The 18956-nt window shown below is 36.1% G+C and overlaps 1 protein-coding gene across 2 annotated transcripts in view; it reads left to right on the forward strand.

Annotated features, from left to right (window-relative positions):
- ATRNL1 (attractin like 1) overlaps window positions 1-17247 on the forward strand; it is a 462013-nt gene extending 444766 nt beyond the window's left edge. For both annotated transcript variants that reach the window (XM_071749487.1, XM_071749488.1), the window contains one exon: window positions 14036-17247. In XM_071749487.1, coding sequence (XP_071605588.1) covers window positions 14036-14160 — 125 coding nt within the window. In that variant the 3' untranslated portion in view covers window positions 14161-17247. The remainder of the gene's footprint in view (window positions 1-14035) is intronic.
- The last annotated feature ends 1709 nt before the right edge of the window (window positions 17248-18956 follow it).

The raw sequence follows: 18956 nt of genomic DNA on the forward strand, positions 1-18956 counted from the left end.
GTTTTCAAAATGTTTCTCCAAAGGTAGGCTTCCTTTGCAAATAATCAGTAATCTAAATAAACATTATTTTCAGTGGGGAATATGCAAATGCTAAGCACATTATGTTTTAAGAGCTGTCCTAGCTTCAGTGTGATACCACACCATCTTTCATGGCATTAGGAAACAGTCATTGCACTAAACCTAGGAAAACAAGGTAATCACTTTGTTAGCATGCGTTAGTTAATTGCTAGTAGCACTTTGGAGATAACAGGCTCAGTATTTTAATACTATTTTTCCTCCCTGGACACATCTCTTGCCTTCATATTTAAACGACTGTAGAAAGGTCAGTACACATACTGATTTTGTAAATGAAAGCGCTAAAATATGGCTCAAAAGAAGGAAAAAAAAAAAAAAAAAAAAAAAAAAAAAAAAAAAAAAAAGAAAGAAAAAGGTGTGAAAATTCCACTTGTCTAAGTCAGGCCTGCAATTCTGGGAGGCAGATTTCTCCTACCAAGCTTTAGCTCTAATAGCTTTTGTTAAGCATTTGTTTGGTTGATTTTACCTGGGTAAATAGAAAGGTAAAGAGTAGGAAGGCATTTCATGACTTCATACTAGATGAAGCACCCAGTTGCCTCAATTACTGAGCATATGCAGCTTCAGCAGAGCACAGCAATGATGCCCCTCACCCTGAAGGCTGCTTATTCCTGCAACAGCCTCCAGATCCTACTTCCCTCCCCTTGGCATCTCCCTCTGTGGACCTGGGGAAGATATAAACCCAGTGCCTCAGCCTCTGTGGACCTTCAGCAGCTTCCTGCACATCTCACACTGGCATGGATGGTAGCTGTATCCTTGAGGCCATCCCTGTGAGAAAAACACATTTCTGTCCCTTGAACACATCAAAGATGAAAAGATGCATTTAAAATGTACATTAGACAAGCAGACAGCTTTAAAAATCTTGAAAGCAAATATTGTTCTTAAAGCACATGTGGGACCAAAATAATGAAATAAGGCTGTCTGTATTGAGATTATCTACAACCTAGTTCATTACTTTTAAAGAAGTACTTAGATGATAGTTTAACTGTGAACAGTTATTTTTATCTCTCTTGGTAAATAGTGGATGTGTGCATTTTTTGTGAAAAAGATTTGCCCACTTAAATGAGAAGTCGGGGACAAATAATGTAAATTATTATTAAGATGTTTGCAGCTTCTAAAACTTACTGTACTGTCACCTCCTCACATTAGTACAAGCCAAAGAGATGAAAGAATATGGCAGGGAATTAGAGCAGTCTTTTTAACTGTGATCAGATTCACAAAGAGAATTCCTGATTATTTGAAACCTAGGTAGAGAAAATAAAGTACTCAAGCTCAATGGGGCAGGAATCAGCAAAAGTAAGAATGGGGAATGGAGGGCTATTTGGAAGTAAGGCAGTGAAAAACAGTGCAGGAAAAAGCCAGGAATCCTATATATTCCACTGCTGTTATATTGAATGCTTGTCCAAACATGACAGAAGAAACAAAAATCAACTCACAGCTTTGCACATCTGAACACAAGCCTTGCAGAGGTTCAGATAAGTGCCTTTCATCTCTAACACTTCCCTCTTTGGTGGATAATATCTTCTATTAATGAATCTGACACTTTGCTAAACCTCATTTTCACAACTATTTCTCCCCCCTGCCTCCCCTTTTAAGATAGAAGTCATAACATGAGGTGCCCCACCTGCTAGAAACAAGGTAAGGTTTGCCAGTGATTACCTACAGTCTCCATTCTTTGCACCCAAGATTACAGCATGGTTTTGGTGAAATAACCCTAAGCAGGAACCATGCTTTTCATCATCACCTTATTTTCTATTCTTTATGAAAATCAACGTTTGCTTATGGCTGCTTCAGTCTCAAGTGTATGGTGTCTAATGGCATTGCTTTAAAGTTTTGTGTTTTATCTTTATAACTTAGGATAATTATTTATAGTTGCAAAGCATAATGTAGCAGTATTATTGGAAACAGAAGTAGAGCAGATTCAGGGTTTATTATATTATTATGTTATAGAAGGCACTTCAGAGGCTACAGAAAAAAGGAACTCAAATTGAAGCAGTTCTCAGAAGCTAAGATAGTACAAAACAGATTTAATTCATAACACACTCTTGTATCATCATCACTGTATATATAGCCATTAAAGTATAATTGAAATATAGAAAATCAGGAAATGAGAGAACTGAAGGCAAGTTTTTCACATGTGATCAAAAAGCATATGGGAAAAAATAGAGGGGGAAAAGGTCAGCTGTTAAATAGAAAATAGAGAATCAAAATAATTTCTGCTTTTAAAAAGCAGATGGGAGATTCAGCATAAGTGGGAATAAATAAGCATTGAGGGAATTCTAATGTCCTGCTGAAGCTTTTTTTCTCCTTCATAACATAGTAAGAACTTTTTGAAAACACATAAATGGAAGCTAGCTCCTAATCACATCCTGGAAATACAAAGGCAGAATGGTGCTTTATACAGCATGTCAGTATTTAATAAAACTATTGTGAAGAAAAACACATAGAATTGTTCTTAATTTTACCTGTTGTCCTGAAGAACCATCCTGAACCTGGAAAATTCCAAGAGTAGTCCTTGCCACGTTATCTTCTCCCTGGTTTCATTTCTGCCACTTTGTACTTCCATGACTAGTAGTGAGGAAGGGCTGTTGTAGTCACTCTCCAGTATCCAAGGGTTTATTTTCATTTATTCAGCTCCTGGAAGCTGACATTTTTTGCAAGTTTACTTTATGAGAATTTCTGGGCTGTATCTTTCACTTTGTTTCTACCTTCTACTTGCACATCCTCTAGTAACATGAGTCCTGTTCAACAGGTAATGAGTGAGAGATTTCACTTGGTTGTATAATAAGTTGCTGTGTAACCTCAGGCTGAGATTTATGCTAAATCTGATCCCAAGAGTGGAAAATTTCACAGCTCCTGTATTTCTTGTGGATGTAGTTCCTAAAAGAAGAAACACTGAACCTGACTTTTGGTGTTAGGGAGGCTCTTTCTCATGTTTTCCCAGTTATATCCTTTAGATGGAAAGGAGTATCTAGAGATATATTTCAAAAGGCAAAAGTTACAGTTTGGTAATCTGTACACCAGAACAGGTCTTTCAAATTTTTATAGTGGGAGAGAGAAATTAGGCAGTGAGTGCTCCCTGTTGGAGTGCAGGTGACAAACTGTGACTCTCTCCTGTCAGTTTTTCCAAACCAGGTATCATATCTGGGGGATATGATGTATTTTCAGTCACACGTAGTCAAAGTATTGCCATCTCCATTTCAGACATTTGCTCTACCCACATATGTCACACAAACAGAAATGCTGCTCTTCTACAATAATTCTGTGGGTATTTATCTATATTGACTGTTAAGGACTGAGTGTGTAATCAATTATTGGCATGCAGTGTTTGAAATGGAACCCAATTTCCACACATTTTGACAGGAACCACGTCCAAGTGTGTCACTTTGCCTGTTAAAATCATAATACAGTGTATTCTGTGTAGCAGATAAGCTTCAGTAAAGAATAAATGAGTAGCTATATAGCTTGCCTCTATATACTGGAATCCGTCTGAGAATTAATCTCTTTTGGTGGTGACCAGGACTCTGGCAGAGTAATTGTATAAAATCTTTGGGTTTTCAAGTGTTTCCATGGTTTGAGTTTGTCACCCTTCTACCAACCTTTTCTGATATGAGCTGGTGCCAGCTTTGATGATGGAGCCACCCTAATATCGACAGCAGGCTCTTGTGTCTTTTCTTCTTTTTCCTTTTCTTTATTCTCAGGTATTAAGAGACACTGAAACTGCAAATACCCTTATTTTAGACATCCTGAGGAGCTTGAAGGTGTCACTTTAGTAATATTTGAAATATGGTTCAAAATTTTAGACATGCTTTCAGTTCTGTTTCAGTCCTTAATTCTGTGTTACACTCCCAAAATCAGTTGTTTTGTCAGCCTGACTGCTGGCTGTGTACCTGGGGATGCTTTGAATGTCTAATTGTGAAAATCAGCAGAATACTGAAAAACTGGCATTGTTACTTGGCCAGAACCAAATTATAAGCCAAACAGCTGTTAAGAGTGATGATACATTGCAGCAATAGGTTGGAAATTGAAGATAAGTACAGTACTTCATCAGTCTTGGAAAAAAAAAAATAAATCATAGAGTCATTGAATGGCTTGGGTTGGAAGGGACCTTAAAGATCATCCAGTTCCAACCCTCCTGACAGGGGCATGGACACCTCCTACTACACCAGGTTGGTCCAAGCCCCATCCATCCTTGCCCTGAACATTGCTTGGGCAGAAACTTCTGAGTGAGAATGCATTAGGGGAAAGTACTGCTTATTTCTGATTATGTTGCAGTTCTTCTGAATTTCTGGTGAAATATGATCCTCTGTATGAAAAATTAATCACTTCCTTGTTTAAATAAACTTTTTGACAGTGGAAAAAAAAAATCCCAGCATCTGCAAAATAAAGGTGCAAAAGTGAGAAACAGCATCTTTGAGGATTATTGCTCTAATCATCTTCCTTAAAAGTAAATGATAATGTGAGTAGTATTGTTTCATCTCCAGCAAGGGCAGAATTGGCCCCTCTTGGGCCCTTAAACCTATTGTCATTAAGCCTATATGTTTTGTCTTGAGAAGAGTAGTAAAGCTGCAAATCTGACAATATATGTTATTACCCAGATAAAACATTAGGGAGGTATTCACAAAAACTGAGTTTCACCTGCTGAGGTTAATCACCCCAGATTTCCTTTACTGACAGGAAGAGATCTGCTTTAAATCACCCCCTGCAAGTAAAGCCCCTCTGGAGGGAAGCAAACCCAGGTGACTACCTCTGCCTTCTCTCCTTCCAGCTATTCTCCTGATTGCTGAGTTGTTTGAACTTTCTGTTTCCCAGACACTCATACACACAGATGCACACACACACACTCAGTTTATATAAATGATAAATCTCTGTCTCAGTAACACTTCAGCTTTCACTGCAGTGGATAGAGAGTCCAGCTACACCAATGTTGGGTAAAAAGCTTTAAAAATGTTGTAACTCAAGCTCAATTTTTTAATTTTTATATCTTCATTTTTCTCTGATGGGCATGCATGATCCCACAACAGGAGATTGCTGAAGACAGAGATAATAATCCTGTACCAGTAACCTCAAGTGTGGTCTGGTGGAGGCTTTTGCAATCCAAATGTGTCTCTCACTGCAGAGAGGTTCATAAGCTAACCCCAACTGGATCACAGCTACCTCAGATACTGACTCCTAAACAAAACCAATTATAATTCCATTTATATTAACCCAGGTATTGCTAAAGGTAAGTGAAAATAGTGCTTCTTCAGTACTCCAAGTGGATTTTTTTTCTCTTCTAGAGAAATAGGTTTACAAGAGCAAATTAGATTCTGGCATGATTAATGCATCTCACCAAATTCTTGCAGAGTAGCAAATTAGTTTATAGTGATTTTCTTGAAAACAAATTAAACGGCTGCACAACATCACAAGAATAGAGATGTTTTTCATAATACATGGATAAATGATTCAATGGGAAGGGTATGTAATCAAACTGAAAATGTAATAGTTTCTGTGAAAAAAAAAATCCAAATGTTGCAGATATGACTGTCCATGCAAAATGATTATTTGCATTTTAACACATGATGTGTAATATGCAGTGGAAGAGCATCAAGGAATTAATCTGCATGAATTTTGCATATATTCTAAGCAGATTATTCTTATTCAACTGTTTTTAATAGCCATGGGTTGAAAACCAAAACCTTTTTTTTTTTTCTTCTAATATCTTAAAATAAAAATTATCTTATGAATTACAGGGGATTTGTCAGTCATGTATTTAATTGATAGCTTTCTGAAAATGTTATGTTTCCCATAAACGTTCTTTCCCCCCCTAAAAATTTAAGCATATTTTGTTACTGATGCACCTGTTTGAGTCTCTACAACTTAAATTACATTCCAGAAATGCAGAGTAGAGGACGTCCGCTGGCATCCATAAGTACTCATGCAATAATTACTTGTTGCTTTTCTATATGTTGAAGGAAAAAAAATTGCACACAAGAATCTGCCATAGTTTTGTATAAAATAAACTATGTTAAGGAAGCCAATGGAACAGCTAGGGGTGTTCTTAAATTTCTGTAGTGACCACTTGGGGCCCAAGGTTCAAAAACCTGCAATAATGCAATAAAATAATGGTCTAACAATAGATCACTTGTCTGTAACCACTGCCAAGGTAAAACTTCTTAAATAAAACATCAAGATGCTTTAATTCTCTCAGCTCTGCTATTCTGTGTGAGAAGAATATATTTCCTGACTAGATGTGATGTCTGCTTTATTAATTGAAATTTAGTGCTGATAACTCTTGCAGCTCTAGGAGCTATTACTAAACTATTCTAAATATAACCTTTTCCCAAGCCTACTTTATTATCTAAAGTGAGTCAGTAAGAGGTGTTGAGGAGAAGTTTTGTCTTCAGACTCAGCAGTCAATTACAATCCTCCTTTAATTGGTTTTTTTTTTTTTTTTTTTTGGGTCTCTGGAACCAGTCGTTCTTAATATAACTGGACAAATATGTGACAAACTTTACCAGGGAGCCCCAAAGAAAAAGGCCCAGGAAATAGATAATACAACTAGTAATGTTTAGTCATCAAGGCTTAATGTGTGCTTTACCCTTCAAAGATTTTTTTGATGAAGCAAAGAGATTTGGGGAAAATATCTACTGTTCTGTTTCTCCCCTTCTTTGTAGAAAATTCATGTGTTTAACTTTGATAGAAGTTTGTATTCCATACACCTGGATTTGGTTCTCTTCACCAACAGCTGAGGTTACAGACCAGTTTTATGTAGGTTATTTCTCCTTCCCACATTTTACATTACTTTGTATTAGTTTGGATTCTACTGTTTTCCTATGAATCCCTGTTAATGACACTATTGCCCTTGCTGTACCTCCAGCTTTAGACTTGTTAATTATTTCTTTGCTTCCTTACCACGAGTACATGGATTTGTTGAACTCTATTGCTGCACCCTCTCCAAAACACCATCTTCCCTCTACACCACCAAAACAAAAGCCCTTGCCAATGGTCTCTGCAGATTGCTTCTGAATTTTCATTGTGAGGGTGACAGAGCACTGAACAGACTGCCCAGGGAGGTTGTGGAGTCTCCTTCTTTGGAGACATTCCAGCTGCATCTGCTCCTCTGTGACCTGCTGTAGGTGACCCTGCTGGTGGGTTGGACTGGATAATCTTTTGAGGTGTCTTTCAAATTCTGAAATTCTGTGATTTCTGTGAGTTGCTGCCACATTGAATAACTGCTGCCTTAACCACCTTCATTTCAGATCTTGACTGGTTTTTTATCACAGAAATCCCTTTTTCTACTGCCTCAAATATCATTACTCATCTTCACGACCAATGGCTTGCTGCTCCCTGCCTACCATCTCCTATGCAGTTTCAGAGGAGAGGTCCTCTCCTAGCTCAGGTCACCCATTAGCTCAGTTTTCCTCTCTCATTTTTTAATTGTTTTTCTACTTCCATCTCTGCTGCCTCCCCAGGGCAAGGTGCACAGGTTGGATTGCTGTACAAGTTTGATGTTGCAGTCCAGCTACATGCAGTAATCTCTCATTAGCTGCTTTTGCAAATAATCAGTGAAAGATCTGCTGATGGAACCAAGGCTGTTTATCCTGGAGAAAAGGAGACTGAGGGGAGGCCTTAATTCTCTCTACAACTACCTGACAGGAGGTTGTGGTGAGGTGGGAGTCCATTTGTTCTCCCAAGTAACAAGCAATAGACCAAGAGTAAATGGCCTCAAGCCATGCCAGAGGAGTTTTATGTTGTATAGCAGGAAAACATTCTTCATTGAAAAGGTTGTCAAGCATTTTAACAGACTGCCCAAGGAAATGGTTGGGTCACCATCCCTGGAGACATTTTAAAGATGTGCAGATGTGGTACTCAGTGGTGCAGGTTAGTGGTGGACTTGTAGTGTTAGATTAATGGTTAGACTTGATCTTAAAGGTCTTCTCCAACCTAAATGATTCTGTGATGCCAAGGTTCTTGTGCTCCAGGAGGACTTGAGAAAAGAGGGTAGGAGAAAAAAGCTTCAATCAACATTAGATTTCACAATCCCCCTACCATAGTGTCTCCCACTCCTCATTAGATCCCCTTCATCAGGACAGTGTTTGCCCTCCTGAACAGACAAGACCTATTCCACATTCCATAGTCAATCCCTACTGATCCATAGCCAGAGAGCCCCAGCAGCCCATGCTCTCTCTTAGCCACACAGGCTGGAGAGTTTAGAGGCATCTGATGATGCACAGACCTGGATCACAGACAGATATCTCACACTGAAAGGGAAGAAGAAACTGCCTGACCACATACCCTAAAAAAAATCACTACTGGCTCCTTGGAGCACAAATATTTCACACAAATATGTAGGGTCATTTCCTTTTCAAGATGAGAAAAATTAGGCAAAGGCTGAACATTTCATATCCTTTATTGTATAGTCTGCATTTCCAACAAAGTGACAGCAAGTAATTTATAAGTCTATTCAGGGAATAAGAGTTTCCTAGCACCTATAGGTAGTTGTTATTACAAAAATACCAAGGGTATAATACAAAGGAGCATGACATCTTCTCTCTCCTAGTGTGTGGCTATTTAATTCCACAGTATCATTATTTAGTTTATTATTGTTGTGGTTTAAGCTCTGTCTCATATTTTACTTATTTAATTAACTTACATGCATAAGGAAAGGAAAACATACCTCCTGGAGTCTTGGCTGTCTTCCCATCTAGCAAAAATTATCACTGAAAAAAAGTGATGAGGTTACTTGCCCAAAGTAATTTCCTAGTTGGTTCAGTTTGTCTAATATATCTTTCTCATAGTAAGAGTGGTGTCAACTTAAAATACACATCCATGCACCAAACAGGAAGAGAAGCCCATAAAAAGACTTTGTGATTTTGAGGTGCTGTCAGCTTGTCCTTTCTAAAACAATCTAATTCAAATTTCAAAAAATGCAATATGACAAGTTATAAAGATATTTATTCTTCTTGGCGGTTGCTTATGATTGATTTTCCCTGTGACTAAATACATGATCTCTGGATATTGTCTAGGCACACCTGCCAGATCAGGGCCCTCAGATACACATGAAGGATTTGACTATTTTCTGACTGAAATTAACTTAGTTCTATTGTGAGATACAATGGTTCCTCTGGCCCTCTATAGCCTTGAACTTCAGATGACTCTGAATTTTTCTCCTGGAAAGCAGGCATTGAACATCAGGTCTTTAAGTGGTTTTGAATCCCAAATTTTATTCTTGTTCCATTTTATGTGCTTTTTGGATATCTCCAGACATGGTATGATCTATAGCACAGGAGTATGTAGCACAAACAGCATTCCGGCCTCTTCAGTCATGAAAATTAATCATGAGTGTATATGTAGCACAAACACTATTCTGGCCTCTTCAGTCATGAAAATTAATCATGTTAGTTCACTTGGAGAAAGTTTTGTTGAGAAAAAAGGAAAAGGGTAGGAAGTACTAGACAATATTGAAAATTCTGCCAAACAACCAAATTGGATGAAAATATTCCTATCACAAGGTCTCATAGAAAGTGAGTTTTTTCAGTGGGTACTCAGAAGCACTTTCCTAGTAACAAACTTCTTGAAAGTTATATTTCTCCAGAATTATAGACATTATAGCTGACATCTATCTATGTTTCCTATTAAGAATAAATGTATGCAGTCCTGGTATGTATCCATAAAGGTTATGGTGAATGGCATCTGCTTCATCAAATTAAGAAACAGATAGTATAGAGCTGCATAGAACAAGGTGGTTTTGTGTATAAATGTCATTTATATATGTCACATATACATAACATAGATTGTGCATTTAAAAAAAACCCCACAATTCTTTACAGACTTGAAATAATAATTAAATGACAGAACTCATTAAAATTGCCTACATCATAACGGGCAGTTTTATTGATGAGCATGAAGTTGTCTTCACTCTGCAGTGGTCATCTTCATGAGGCACTTGAGTCTGTAGTTTTCATCACTTCCTCAGTATGTTTTTAAACTGTTAAATCTATTTGAACAGATGTTCCTGGGCATTGTATCTTCTACTATGGAAAGACCTAAAATAACAGATTTTTTAATGATAAAAGGACTTTGCCCACTATTAGGTGAGCAGGTACAGTTACAGGTCTGTAAAGAATCAACAAATGGAAGTAACACAAAGACTGCTGGGTGCTGGAGGGTGAAGCTATTGCATTAATAGTATAGCATTAATTCAGTCTTTTCTGTTTAAATCCCTCTGTATGGCAGCTGTCATTTTATTTTCATTCCCTAAGGTCACCTTAAGCAATGACTATAATTTTGCTTAAAATGTCAAACAAATCTAATTGATCTACCTGAGTTGTAGTTATTTTATTCTCTTCAGCTTTCTGAATGTTCTTATTATGTGTAACAATGGAAATCTGGAGAATTTAATCAAATGAAGTCATCTATCCTAATGTTATTTCTGAACAATACATATTAAAATTAAAAAAAAAATCACATTTCCAGTTACCTGCCTAACCGTCAATCTGAGGTCATTCTTTGTTCCCTCACTGTTAACAAAGGGGATAATAAGAGCTGAATGCATTTTTCATTAAAATTAACAATAAAGGAGGAAAAAAGGTTTTAAATATGCATTCCAGCATGTAAGACTAACTTTTTCGATGTAAGTTTTTTTTCCTGCTCTGAGAGATAGTGTAGCCTTACATCAGTTCAAGTGTAGCTGTATACAATCAGAGGGAAAATGTTTAAACATCCCAGCATGGGTATTTCCATTTAAATCTGATTACAGTGAAATAAAACTGTAGCTATTAAAGGTTTAGAAGAACTACAAATACAAGCAGTAAAAGAAGACAGTTAGTAAATGAGGTAGTAAAACATTTCAGCAGGGCAAACAGTTTATAGCACTCAGCCTTCCTCTAGCAGACTGTGCTATTCACTACAGACCCGTGCACTGTTCCCTGAACTGCACTTAAACCTGCAATTAACCTTTCACGCCTAATGAAGCTGTTTTGCTGCAAAATTAAAATATATAGTACTGCCTCTTTTTACAGAGACTGGGAGGAGAGCATCTCAAAATGAATGACTTTTTCAGATGCTTTTGTTCAAATGCAGAATGAAAATGCTGTTTGTTTATAAACGGGGAATGTGCTTTTCAAGGCAATCTCATTTGCGGTGCTGTATTTTATTCCTGTACTTATTAATTGTTTTGCATAATTGTTGAAAAAAAAAAAAAAAAAGACAAAAAATTCACACACCAGTAATTTTATGATCAGACACTTGCTTTCTGAGAATCAACTATTACCATTTAACTTCCATTAGGAAAGAAAATAGTTCTGCTAAAGATAACCAAGTTCATATTGTTGGTATTTTTCTCTTTGTGAGTGCAATTATCTCTTACAAAAATATACTCACGTGTTTGACTGGGCTCACTTCTTAATGTTTTTTCCATACATATCCTTAAAAAAACCTAGAGGTTGTTTTAGCTGCATAGAACTAGGTCAGGTTATTTCTACAACATTCAATAGATAAACAAAGTAAATGTAAAAATAGGTCCAGTTCTGCAGCTGGGCTTGAATTTCCAGAATTGAGACTGTTAGAGGTGACCCACTGATTCTCCATGTGGGATGCTCACTGATTCCCCCATTCTCTTCTGCTGCCTTCCTCAAGAGTCAGAGGCAAGCAGAGACCATGTACTGGTTTGGAAAATACCAGTGGGAATGGTAGGTAGAATATTTAAATGGCAGGATTCAGGAAAGATGGTTAAATTAAATAACTTACAAACTGAGGTAACAGATACACAGAGCACTACACCGTGTGCAGTTCCCACTTTAATGACCTGTAAATGTATTCCATTTGTTTTGTACATACAAATCCTGTAAAATGAAGAGAATGTTTTGAGTTTTTTCTTTTAATGAATATTTAAACCATAGCATTTTTATCAAAACTTCTGTTGTATTTTGATGTAAATTTGCTTGCTCACAGTGTCTGCGCATCAGCTTGACTTGGTAAATGAAATTCCTTTGGACTGCCAGTCTGAAATAATTAATTGTTCCCCTGGTTAATTGTATTGCTTTGATAACAAGGACCTATGCTGGTCATAGAGACATAATAAAGGAATTTCATCAGATGATTTGTTTGACATTTTGAAAAATGATCTTCTGTAGTGACCTGATTTTAATGGAACTCTTAACTTCATGCTGGTATATCCCAGCCAGAATGCAGAACTATTGAAGGAAATAGTTCTTCCTTTTGTTAATTGTAAAGTGAGGTGAGCATCATACATTGAAGTGTATTCTAAATAACATCTAAAAAATGGAAAATCTAATAGTTTGCATTCCATTTGGCAGAGTCCCTTAGCCTAGCTGTTAAAGACGGGACCATGTAAGTAACCACCAAAGTGTTATTTAGATTTTATTCCTGAATTTGCTAGTACCAGATACTGATGATACTTTAAAAACGCCTCAAAGATTTCAAAAACTTAATACATCAAAGTCCAATTTAAGGCATCACTAGCTCATGCCAGGAAATTTATGTGTATGTGAGAAAAACACTAACTAAGCTTGGCTCTTACATACCCTGAAATGTAGCAATGACAATTGTACTGAGCGTTTTATGGTATAGTGCTGTGAATTTTTAAAAAGGTGTATGCACATTAATTAGTTCCTGCAACATTATTATGAAGTAAGAAAGGTAGTGTTTCAGTGTGCAATAGCATGATTTTTTTCAGGATTTTGGAAACCTGAACAAAATCTGACAATGTATCATAAACAAAGAAGGAAGCCTTGTAGAAACACTTGTAAGTGAAAGACATTTTTTGCAGTTTCTTAGTAGATAAGCATTGTAATGAAGGAATGCATGAGAAAATATTGCTAAATTGGATTCTGTAACAGGTAAGCTGATTTTAAAAATAGAGACTACCTATTAAATGTGGAAAAAAGTATTTTCAGAGGTTTTCTTGTGGAGTAGTGCTGTTACTGGTTAGAGACTGAGACCTGTTGGGCAGTATGGAGAACCAGCACCATTGCATTATGGGTATATATAGGGATGTGTTTTTGCAGATATAAGTGTCATAGTTTTATTGCAGCCATAATGCAGTAGAACATATGAATGATGTGAATATTCCTAATTTATTTCAATTGCAATATCCCCCGTGTGAATTTAAAAATTCAGAGCTACCATGTATTGTGCTGTCAGTCAGAACATTTCAGAAGTCAGTAATTTTTAGCAAGTATGGAATAATAAGTAAATGGAAGAGAAAATTCTTATAAACTACTAATTTGTTAGCATGCCTATCCATGCCTTCTGTACTACCCTGGTAAGATTATAAGAGGCCATGAGATATCAACAACTTTACTGGAAAAATAAAAAAGAAAAAAAAAAAAAAAAAAAAAGAAAAAAAAAAAGAGGTTTTGTGAGTTGTCAACATTTGGAATTTACCCACACCAACATCATCTCACAGTTCAGTCTCTGTTCACAAATCCATGCCTTCTGGAAAGATATTTTTTTATCTTTTTTTTTCATGGTAAGTAATAACACCTGAATACTCCCAGATAGGGAGGCCTATATACTGCAAAGGGAAATATTCAAGGATACAATCTTGTCTGAACTATGCTCTCCATTTTTGTTTCTTGATTTGGTTGTTTCACCCATTTCTGAATGCAATGCACAAAGATTTAATAAGAGAAAATCCATGTCAGAGAGCTGCTGGTCGACATAACCAAGAAAATGGTGATAAAGAGAGGTGATGCTAAGATCACACAGCAAATCAATAAGAGACTTAAATGGAACTCAGTTCTCTGATTTCCAGCTTAGTGTTTTAACTGCACTCTTTTTTTTTTCTTTTTTTTTTTCCCCCTCTGTTTCTTTTCTTCAGGTAGCATTTTAGGAAGTGAGAAACCGAACTTTCTGGGAAAGCAGAAAAACTTGTCATGAAAGGAACCATCACACAGCTCTGGAAGTCTTTTAGGGAAAGCTGGGCATTAAATTTTGTTTTTCCTTTCTTCATCTACAGGTCTTGCAATTGCAAGTGCACTGATAGACATTTCTCAACAGAAGCCTGCAGACTGTAAAGATAAGAGTTCAGGAGTCAGAAATCGAAAACATCATCTTTCAACACGTCAAGGAACTTGTGTCTGAGATTTGAAAACTACAATTGTATATTCTGTAATGTTTTCTTTCTAAATGGCTTCCATTGAAAGCTATACTACAGCCTCAGTTTTTATGGAGGCATATCTATAAATGAACATATGAGGTACTGTGCTCTGTTATTGTCATCCAGCCTACTATACCCCAAAGCAGAACAAACTTATGGTAGGTATGAGTATGTTTGATGAGCTTTAATAAAAAGAGTGGATCCTGATATCAGCAAAATGTGAAATAAAATACCCAGTATTCTTTATCCTGAATATATCAGAGCAGGGAAATTCCTTGAACAGAACTCGGAAAAAACATACATGGTTTTGTAATGTAGAAGGAAATTGTATAATTGAAAACTAAAAAAAAAAATTCCAGGAAACTAAAGGACATTTTTGTACAGCTTAATGTAACAATGAGAATTGTACAGTTCTTTCCTTGTAATCAGCATTAAGGTTCTTTCAAGCAAGCAAGAACTAAAGAGGATCATTTGGAGTTAGGTGTTTTTTATCATTGCCCGAAATAGGTAGGCAGCTTTTTAATTTAGCATAAGTATAACCTGAGAAAACCACATGTAATGCTTGAAATATAATTCCATAAAAAAACTTGATTTCAGCATTTTATGATTAATTTTCTTTACTTTGCAAAAGCCTCAGAAACATAATCTGGGCTGCAGGAGAGTGATGGGTGGGCTTTCATAGTTTTGAGTCTTTTCTGAATTCTGAATCATGTATTTTACAGAGTGCATGTGGGTCCTTCAGTGTGGTTTACTGATTAGCAAAATTAATTGAGCATGGAAATGCTTCTGCAATCAAGTTTGCTGGTTTTTTTTTCTAAGAGAGTCTCCAAGATTGCAAGTCTAAGGAGAATTGAACTTGCTGTAAATCTACCTGCTCCCATTCCAACACAAAAATTTGCTACTGTATATATATTGTTCTAGCCTCCAAGCAGAAAAAACGAATCCCAGTCAGCACTTTGCCCCTTGTTTTTATACTACAGTGTGGATGGTTTTTATTCTCCCAGCTACAGTCTTCAATCTCATCCTTTCCCACCAGTTAAGGAGTTAGCCTGCATAACAGAAATTAAATAAATGTTCAGAAATCCAAGTTGCTTCCAACAGTGGTACTGAAATCCAGCATCCACTATGGAGCCTCACACAATCAGTGCTTGCAGATGGAAAGAGTTTCCTTTCTATAGGACATCAGCCTTCTGGGGGCTTGCTCACCACAACAGAAAATCCAGCAAACAGCTTTAATCGCCCTCAGTCTTTTTATGTATACTCAAGATTCATGAATATACAAAAGAGTAAGGGAATGCTAAGGGGTAAGTAGCACAGTTGTCATGTTCTCATTTACACATTACATGTTGACAGCAGTATAATATGAAAACAGTAGTTTTGTACGAGCCTGTTGATGGTATAGTTTCTCAACTCCAAATTTGCCACCGTGCTAGTACAGGAGAGTGATGCAGAGGTTTACAGGCCTCTTGTAATGATAGACTTCTGGTAAATATGGAAGATATAAAAAGATAATTGATGTTTACTACTCTATCTGTATTTTTCATGTTCTTTTTATTTCTGGGAGATGATGACATTTTACTGTTTATAGTTGACTACATAGTTACTTGCATGCCATGGTGGTGCAGTAGCAGTAATGAAGCCCTGTTGTGAGCTGTGTTAATTTTGCAACGCCATTCATACACAGAAGTACTCAGCTTAATTTGGATGAGGAATAACTGTAAAAATAACTATAAAAAGGAACGACTGTACAGTATGTACTTATATCTTATACAGGAATATTAGGTTGCGTCTAACCATGACCGCTCCATTATTTTGATAAATTGTGCACTTATGAATTATGGTATAATTATTTCTTATGCTGGCATGATTGTTTCAGAATTTTCATATCTTCAAATAAGGTTATTGTCCTAAAATAATGCCATCACAATCTTCTGACTTTTATTGCCTCTTCTGACCTCAGTCTCTTATGTCTTAAAACTTTAAAATTTCCTTTTTAAAGCTTCTGTTGGGAACTTTAAATCAGTGCTGCTTAGCATAGTGAAAAAAATGGTGTTTTGAAAACAACCCTTTCTGTAAGCTTTAAAGTTGTTCTGTTCACATGAATATAAAATGATGAAACTGGTTTATATTACTCATACACTTATGCTAAAAGGAAAGAACCACTTGCCTGGAATAAATTCCAAAGTCTGTATTATCCTCAACCTAAACATTTCACACGAGAAATATCCAGTGTGTGTTTTGTGACTGTACTGGAAACCCCATACACAGAAAGATCATGTAGTCTTGTAGAAAAGTTTTGACTGTACTCACTCATAGAGAATCACATTCCTCTGTATCTCAGAGTCTGACAGTTACTTGAAAAGCAGGTATGAGTTTTAAAGCTATTAAAAGATTTTACTGCAACAGTGAAGATGGGCAAATAGCTATCAGCCATTTTATTGTGTTAACAGTTAAAAAATTTTATTTTAATTGTACGGAAAAAAGAGCATGTTTGTCATGTGGTCATTCAGCATTTTCATTCACTCTGAGAGTGTTTTTTCCTCAAGTGTCCTCTCCCAGGGTCCCCGATTGCATGTAAATTAGAAAAGATATACAATAATAAAATAATTTTTTTAAAAAATGCTTATATAATGGCCATAGTTAAACACCAGAAGTTTGCCAACACATCTCAAACCAAAGTTGCAGAGTAACTGTGACATCTTTCTATCTTAAAGGTATAAAAATAAACATAATATGTCTGATAACTACATGTTGTTAGTTGTTGGCAATTGAAAACTTTTTTTACCACTGTACATCAGCTGAGGTATTTTACCAACTGTCCCATTATGGTTGCTAAATGGAAAAGCCAATTTTATAAAAACTCTTCTCCAGCTTAACTTTGCAACTCCTTCTTAGAATCCGAAAATGTTGAATGGCCTCTTATTAATGTGATTTATATCGGATTAAAAATAAACCACTAAGCACTGTTCTGGAAAGTAAGCCCCAGTGAAGTTCTAATTGTCAGGATTCCACTTCCATCCCCTCAGACTGTGAGGGGATTCTGGTGAGGGAAATTCAGCAGCTAGGAATTCCTTTTCAAAATATGAGACTATCCATGGCAACATGGGTTCCCCAGTCCTTCAGTTCTGCTCTGTGCTTCTATCAAGTCCTGAAGCCACTTGAATCAAAATTATGCACTTATAAATAACACTTGAGAATCCTTGCTTACATTCATTACATTCCTATGAAATGTAATGAAATACTAGCTTACCTCTACAAAAAAATGGTTATCTGTGTTTTGCTGCTATTAAAATTATATCTAAAACAGAAGGCCAAATTCTAGATATGTTAAGTATGAAGATACCATTAAGTAGGAACATTCAGATAAATCTGATTTGAAAATTTTCATAGCTGACTGCTCTCTTAATAGTTAGAGTCCCCTCTCATCTTCCAAATAAAAAACATCTGGACAGTTCAGATTGGGACATGGAATTTATGTGTAAAATCAGCAGCAATAATGTTTTTCTAAATAATCTAATGTAGAGCTGGAATCCTGATGGTAAGAATTTTAGTTTGGGATCACTTTAACAGATGGTCAGTCTTTATTCATAATAACTTTCATAGTATTCATCTAAATTATAAAATCATTATGTATCTAATTTCATTACCAGTTTTTTAAAAAACATCTGAAAGGTTTCTTGACAATAAAGGAAAAGTCTAAAGGTAATTAGCAATCCCTCTCTTTTTTTTTTTTTTTTTTTTTTTTTTTTGTAGGCAAAGTTGTCCTATCCAGAATGCTTGAAATGCTGGGGAAAATTAAATAAATTATTTAAATAAATGATTTGTTCCATCTCGAAGGTGCAGCATTTCCTGAAAAGCTGTAGTTTACTGACACTTGTTTCAAATCATCTCTAGAGTAAAGTATGGAATCCCTAAGGCTACTTTAGGTCCTTTTAGCAAATAAGAGCAAAACTACTGTTGTCTACAGGTGGCCAGAACTTCCCAAATTGTCTTGCTCACTAAATGCTAATGAAGAAGAACAAAGCTGGCAAAACCAGGCCTTGCAGCCCCTGGCCTTGTTTAATTCAGGGCCATATGTTGTTTCAACTTTTCCTTATTTACTAAAATTCCCCTTCCAAAATGAGTGCTTCCGTTTCTGCATGACATCATATGCGGCCACATGTGGTCATTTCTTCAGCTACGGATATTTCTCAGGTAAAAAAAAGAAATAAATTCTAATATATTTAGTTGAAATTCTCTGAAATGTATTGTGAAATACCCCAGGTTTTCTTAAACTGATACTTCCTTGGTCATGTAAGCTATAGCTGAGTCATGTTTTGGTAAAAAACACTTCTCTGCACCTCTTCAGGTATGTCAAAAACTTTGTTTTTCTAAAATAAAGCAAAGGTGAGGATAGTGAACAAAGTTTATAAAACACAAACCTGATCAGAAAATGTTCTGATTTAGATCAGCTGTGAAACCAATCATAATTATACAGCTGATCTAAATCAGAACATTTTCTGGTTTCTCGTATGTTCTCACTTATTTTATTGATTAGTGTGAAGATTTTAACTGAATGAGTGACTATTTATGGTTTTGCCAATGGTCAATTCTACAGGAATAAAACCTTGAATTTCAGCACGTGCTTTTTGTCCCAAACACCTTTTTTAGGAAAAGAATCAAGAAAAGGACTGAGATGGAGCTCTTCAATTACACTTCCAGACCTAGAAGATAACTTAAACATCTTACTCTACTGTAAGTCTTTTTAACATTCCTTTCCAGGTCAATATTTATCACAAAT

Source organism: Heliangelus exortis, chromosome 7 (assembly GCF_036169615.1).
Source record: "Heliangelus exortis chromosome 7, bHelExo1.hap1, whole genome shotgun sequence".
Classification (NCBI taxonomy): Eukaryota; Metazoa; Chordata; class Aves; order Apodiformes; family Trochilidae; genus Heliangelus; species Heliangelus exortis.